Source organism: Pteropus vampyrus, unplaced genomic scaffold (assembly GCF_000151845.1).
Source record: "Pteropus vampyrus isolate Shadow unplaced genomic scaffold, Pvam_2.0 Scaffold370, whole genome shotgun sequence".
NCBI lineage: Eukaryota > Metazoa > Chordata > Mammalia > Chiroptera > Pteropodidae > Pteropus > Pteropus vampyrus.
The window spans coordinates 748,530-755,562 of record NW_011889151.1 but is presented as its reverse complement, the minus strand read 5'-3'; the positions used below and the strand labels follow the sequence as shown (position 1 = coordinate 755,562).

The 7,033-nt window shown below is 42.1% G+C and overlaps 1 protein-coding gene across 1 annotated transcript in view; it reads left to right on the top strand.

Annotated features, from left to right (window-relative positions):
• Positions 1-7,033, top strand: part of NUFIP1 (NUFIP1, FMR1 interacting protein 1) — a 37,852-nt gene that overhangs the window by 27,861 nt on the left and 2,958 nt on the right. The window contains exon 9 of the mRNA XM_011379708.2: positions 2,048-2,164. Coding sequence (XP_011378010.2) covers positions 2,048-2,164 — 117 coding nt within the window. The remainder of the gene's footprint in view (positions 1-2,047; positions 2,165-7,033) is intronic.

The window sequence follows — 7,033 nt, the reverse complement described above, 5'->3', positions numbered from 1 at the left end:
CCTGATGGTCCTCCTGCCCCCCAGCTCCGTCCTCTGTCCCAGTTAGCTGTTTTGAAGTCGTCTTTATTGATGCGACAGTTTGTTCTTGAGATACTTGTCAGAGCTTATGTACCATTCTCGTCTCTGAGGAGACAATGCTGAACAAAGCCAGACCCCTCTACCCTCCTGTAGCTTATGTTCTAGTCGGGAGTGTATATAGTAAATAAACGTGGGTTGGTCTACGTGACATGAAGATGAGTAAAGCTAAGTTAAAGGGTTGAGAGTGGTGGTTGGAGGAAGGGGTGCGGTGTTCTGCATCATCGGTGGAGGCATCGCTGATAAGGTGGCTGATAAGGTGACATTAAGAAATCTGAATAAAGGTAGGAGCTGCTGCCCGAGGGGCTGGCTTTCCAAGCAGACAAAGCACCAAGTGCCAGCCCCGCCTGGCGAAAGCGTGTTGCACGGGCCCAGGGAGCGGCAGGATGGGCGTGGTGCGGGCAGGGCAGAAAGTGGCAGCATTTCATTTCGGAGATGTGTGCAAGAGCAGATCAGGCTGGCCAGGACCGGGCTTGGGACTGGACTGAGGTGGAGCGGGAAGGCATAGCCTTGTTTCCATGCGTTTAGATGGAGAACATTTATTAGAGAGACATTTTGATAGGATGGTTTCATTTTAAGAAGAAGACTTTATATCTGTAGGGGAAATTCAAGCTGGCTAGTTAATCATTGGGATTTGGAGTCAGATGACCAGGGTTTAAATTTGACCCACCTGTTGTATAGTTTTATGACCTGAACGGAACGTTACGTAGATTCTCTGAATTTCGGTTTCATCACCTGTGATTAATAGTGAAAGTGATACCTTGTGATGATGAAATGAGTTCATGCTTTTAAAGAACATTTTACTCGACAGTGTTGTACTTTTGGGAATTTTTCTTTGGGTCTTAGAAGGAAATATCACAGTTTGGCCCCTCATCATTCACACAATGGGATGAACAGTCTCCATACTAATATTGTTGTAGGTTTCTGTTTCATCCTGGGTATGTATACACTACCTATTTTTCTTTCTCTTTATTAATTCAGGAGGAAAGGTAATAAGTCAGCTTAAAATTGGTAAGGAGCGGTCTTGGAGGATGTGGGGCACTGGACAGTGTGGATGGCTTTAACTCTACCCACCAGAAGGCGGACATTCCACAGTCACACGAAAGTATAGTCCATTTCTGTTGGCGTGCTTTGGCTTTTCCTGGACTAACTTAGCAAACAAACACTGTCTTGAAACATTTCATATTGATTGTAGGTTGAATTGGTTCATTATGTAGACAGGTTACTTACCATCTCCATCCTTCCATCAGGCTTTGTTTTTACTGGTTGTTTAGGCTTAGTACCTTTTTGGAGCTGCAGAAATGCACGTGGGTGGTGTCTGGGGCTGCAGCCAGGCTTGCTGGGCCCGTCAAGCACTGTCCCTTTGGTGAGCCCCGGGGTGCTGGCCAGATCCTCAGGCTCGGCTTGTTTACTCAAGCCCTTGGAAGTTCTAAATAATAAAACCTTTGAGCAGATTACTTTCAGCAAAAATCCATGAATGGCTTCAATATTATTTCTGTCCTTTAAAACAATAAAAAGTGGATATTTTTATGTTACTCCTAAATCTAATTTTTAGATTCAGTGATCCTAATCTAGTGAAGTTAAATAAATTTCTGGCCTCTCTACTACCTTAGTAAAAGTAATTAGTAGTATGAATGAAGTAAATAACAAATTAACAGCAAAGACTATATAATTTTAAAGGAGGCCCACATTCTGTAGGCTGCGAAGCACGGTAAGTAACTGGCCCGTGCGTGGCCTCCGCGTGCCCCTGTGTCTTGTCTTTGGGGCAAACAGCTTCTCTGACCGTGAGAACTGAAACCAAGGGGGACAGTTTCAGGTCTCCTGGCTTTCATTCTTTGGGAAGACTTAGGAAATGATCAGGAATCCCTTGTCACTAACACATGAGGGAGCTGGGGCCGTCAGCTTTCTTTTTTCGCGGCGGTAGATGTCTTGGGTACTGTTTTACTCTTAGTTCTTTTCCTTTCTGTTTCAGAGTCTGATAAAGAGGAGAAACCGCATAGTACTGTCATACCCAAGGAAGTGACACCAGCCCTGTGCTCGCTGATGAGCAGCTATGGCAGTCTGTCAGGCTCAGACAGTGAGCCGGAAGGTAAGGCGTGGCCTCGTGCTTACAGCCCGGCTTGCTTCGTTTCGTTGCCTTTCGCCTTCGACACGGTAGCACCCATTCGGCACCCATTCGCGCGTCTGGATCTGAGGAGAGGCGTACCCTGCACATTCTCTGTTTGATCTTCAGATTCCTTTTTCATTTGCTTCAGAAGGAAAGTTAACATGGGGGAAAAGGAAGCTGGAGAAATGGGGAAATGTCTCGCTGTCCTGGGAGAGAAAGGCAGACAATGCAGGGAAAGAATAGGAAGAAAAGAGTATTAACTAATGGAACTGAAGAACATTCCGAAAGCTTCAGCGAAGAAAGTTAATTTCCTCTCTCCTTTTCAGAGCGCACGTCTTACGGTTAGCACCGTTGGCGGGTGGAAAGAGGCCCCGCGTGACACAGGGTGACGGGGTTCCTTACGTGCGTGTAGGGCGGCGCTCTGCAGAGAGCACATGGCGTCAGTGATCTCAGCTGGGGACACAGCCGCCGTGTACTTGTGGTGTGTGTTTTCAGGGTTGGAAGAAATGGAGTCCTTTCAGGAGGCTCTGAGAGGTCAGCGATGTTCAGGAGACACGTCTGACCTGTAAAGATGGCGACGAGCCAGCTTAAGCTCTGGCATCTCTTTTCGGGCCACCTACACGAGCTGTGAGGAGGCCGTCGATGGTTGCAGCGTGGCAGCCCTCCACCCAGTGTCCGCAGGGACCCCGCGCGTGTCCGGTGAAGCAGCCTGCGTCCTGCTGGCGCGGAGACCGACTGTGCGTGGTCATTTCATTTAGGCTTTACCAGCCACGAGAGTCCATGGGTGTGTCCCTCAGGACGAGCGCGTGATCGCGATAGGGTCTGCCCCGAAGATGAGAGTGTGGGGTGCAGCGGGGATACGTGGAGCGAGGGGAAGGTTCGGATGGGGCGGCAGCGCTTCTCATGTCGACTGGGCCCAAGATAGCGTTGGTGTCGTGGGAAGACGTTGAAGAGGGAAGAGCTGAGTTTTATTACGAAAGGTAATATTTCAGTCTGTAACGGGAATTTTTTTCTTCTCTTAATGGACTGTGGCTTCCTCTGGTAGCTGGTTAAAAACTACTTGAATTTTGAAATAGAAACTACTTTGGCTCTGTCAGAGTATTGCTTAACAGATGGGTGCCTTATCTTTTTTTTTTTAATTTTAAGAAAAACAGTATTTATTTCTTTACTCCTGTTTCCAATACACAGATATGAAGATGGAGTTATTCTTTAAACACATATTACGTTTCCTGCTTATCGGTTGTGTTTATGACAGGTGATAGCAAAGAAGGCTGTTAGCAGATGACTGAATCCTGTGAAAACAAGCGGCGTGACTGCTTTCTTCTCTACGATAAAACGTTTAGTACTTTTATACTCACGTCTTCGTGTTGTGGCTGCCACCATTTTTCAGTTAGAGGGGAGAAAAGGGACTGGAAGGCATCTCTGAGGTCCCACTCCTTCATTTCTTAGACCCTAAAACTTAGGATAAGTCTGCAAAGCTAGTACGTGGCTGAGCTGGTGTCAAGCCTAGGGTTGGCCCCCAGAGATCTGAAGAAGCCAACTCCGTTGCCGTCCATCATAGTCTTTCTCTGGGTGGCATTTGCTGTCTTCCTGCACCGTAATGCATAACCTTTTCTTATAGGTAACGGAAGATATTATCTGTTAAAAGCTGTATTTGATTTTGTTTGAAATCATTTTGACTAATGGTCCAAAATGCCCAGCCTTTAGGAAAAGCCCTTGTTCACATTCCTAAGCATTAGGAATTATTTTACGTGGTTTGAATTCAGCTTTAGTAAGCCATCCAGGTCACTGGCAGATTTCTAGCTTTCGGTGTTCATTATCGGCTCTAGAATAGGACATCGACACATGCAGATTTCCGAATAAATAAACCCAAGAAATGAAATGGGATGCTCTGAATCATGAAAAGGCATTTAGAAGGCTGCTTATGGAAGTGGATTCTCTGTGGAGGGGTTTGGTCTGGTTTTTCCAGATGTTAACAGTTTGTATCCTCACAGTTAAGATGTGTCTCAAGTTAGGGGTTAACAGAAAAGTGTGTAGAGGGTCTGAAACATGAGCACTGCTCTTCCAGAAAGAGTTTTCAACAAGGAAAAGGTCCGCCAAGAAAGACTGCAGCAAAAGAAGGGGCTGCGTTTGGTTCTGGGACTGTCCCAGAATCGTTAAGATAGACGATAGGAAAGAGAATTTCAAAGAGTAGTATTTTCAGAGGGATTAGTTCAATATCTGCTCTGGCTTTTGCATGTGAGTTTTTTGTTTTCGTTTTTGCCATATTAGAAGTTAAGCACAGTTTTACAGCTCCCCAAAATTGTTTCTTGAAACTGGTTTGGCTAGCACTGGGGCACCTCCAAATTAGAAAGTCATTCAAAAGGCCACAAACCAAAAAAGAATGATTTAGGTTTGAAAAAACTCAGTGGCTATCTTTTAAATGTATTTGGATTGGTAAATATTTCATTGCAATATGACACTGTGCTGGGAAATATGAATCTTGAGAAAAATATAAATGAGGCTCCGGTTCCTTATTCCTTAGCAGCAGATTGATAGTGTGAGCTCTGATTCATTTGACTTTCACATCCTGGATTGAGAAGTCAGTGCTTGAAGGGGAAGGAAATAATAGAAAACGGTGCCTTTGTTTTTGCCTTTAATTATTGTTCCCATAGTTTCAAACTCTAAACCGCTTTGCGAATTCTTAGCTCCATTCTTTTTTTTCCCTCTTTTCCCCATCACTTCGAAGGAAGAGCACCAAAACCACTACCATCACGACAGATTCTCTTACAGTGCTTTCTTTGTGTCAGGCTCTGTTTTGTGTGCTTTACTCATTTAATTATTGTAATAACCCCATGAAGTAGGTGCCATTGTTTATGAGGAAATTTAGGCACAGATAAGTCACTTGCCCCAAGATCCCACAGTAAGTGCTGGAACCAGAACTTGAACCTAACAGCTTGGGACCAGAGTCTGCTTTTAACACTTATCCGATACTTCCTTTCAAGTGTAGTTCCCTTTGTAATGCTTGAGTATTTAGAGTTTTGAGGGATATGATTAGACTCCCAGTCTTTCGTCCAGATAATTGAACCTCGTCTCCCAAATGCTAGACGACAACAGCCCTTTATATCACATCCGCCTGTAATTCATGGTAATCAAAAATAAAGAATAACTATTTGGGGGCGGGGGTGAGAGGAGGGGATTCCTATCTTAAAACTTTCATTTTTTAATTAAAAAATAATTTTTTTTCCTATCCTAAAACTTTTGAGTTTTGAACTGATCATGGGTTTTTTTTTCTTTATTCTATTAATATGGTAATATGCATTGGTTGACTTTGTAACGTCAAAGCAGCGTCAAACCAACCGTGTGTTTCTGAGATAAAATCTACTTGGTCATGCTGTATTACTTTTTAATACAGTGCTAGATTTGTTTTGCTAATATTTTGTTAAGGATTTTTGCATCCATGTTCCTGAGGGTTATTGGTCTTTGTTTTTATGTTCTTGTAATGGTTTTGCCTGGTTTGGTATGAGGTGGGATCTGTTTCCTTCACCTCTTTTTTTTAAGGGTTTGTGTTGCTATCATTTTTTTTCTTGTTTGTAGAATTTAATAGTGAAGCCATCTGTACCTGGCATTTTATTTTGGGGAAAAATGTTAGTTATGAATTAAATATCCTTAACAGGTATAGGACTATTCAGATTTTCTACTTTTCTTGAGTTGTTTTTGGTATATTGTGTTTTTCAAAAGAATTTTTCGGTTTCATTTAAGTTGTCTAATTTATTGGCGTGATATTATCCATAATATTTTCTTGTGATATCTGTAGGATCTGTAGTGATGTCCCCTCTCTGATTCCTCATATTGTTAATTGGCATTTTTTCTCTTTTTTTTTGATTGGTCTTGTTAGGCGTTTATTTTATTAATCTTTTCAAAGAACCAATTTCTGGCTTTGTTGATTTTTCTCTGTTGTCTATTTCTAATTTATTGATTTTCACTCTTTGTTATTTCTTCCCTCACTCTCTACTTCATTGCAATGGATGCTTAGATAATTTAGATTTTTCTTCATTTCTAATATGAATATTCAAAGCTATAAATTTACCTTCATGCATTGCTTTAAGCTGCATCCCATAAATTTGACACATTATGCTATCTTTATGTTGAAATATTTTCTAATTTCTCTCATGATTTGTTCTTTAACTTGTGGGTTATTTAGAAGTATGTTGTTTAGATTCCAAATATTTGGAGGTTTTCTAGATAGTTTTCTATTATTGGTTTTACGTTAATTCTCTTATGGTCAGAGAACATCCTCTGTATGGTTCCAGTTTTTTCAATTTATTGAGATTTGTTTTATAGTCCAACTCAAGTGAATTTGACACGAATGTATATTGGTTTGTTTTTTTTTTTGTCAGTTTGGGTTAGTTAATTGTAACTGATATTGAGGTCTCCTGTATCCCTGCTTATTTTCTAATTTTTCTTCTAAGAAAAAATTAAAGCAAAGCATTTAAGTGTCCAACATTAATAATGGATTTCTCTATTTCTCCTTTTACTTCTGTGAGCTTTTCCTGCATATATGTTGACACTGTTATTAGCTGTTCGTTTTGCCTTCTGGATGAATTGATTTCTTTATCATTATGAATCGTCCCTCTCTATCCCTCATGATAGTCCCTGTTCGGAGGTCTCCTTGGCTGAGATGGATACAGCCGTTGCGGTTTTCTTATGATCGGTGTATGCACGGACGGCATCGTCTCCCATCCTTTCACTTTATCCCGAGACTTTATCGGGGCAGCCCCCGCGTTGCACCCGTCCTTGGTAATCGAGTTCATTCGGCTCTGTAAAGCAGGGAGTGTGTACAATTTAAAGTTGGGTGTTTTTAGGTATCTT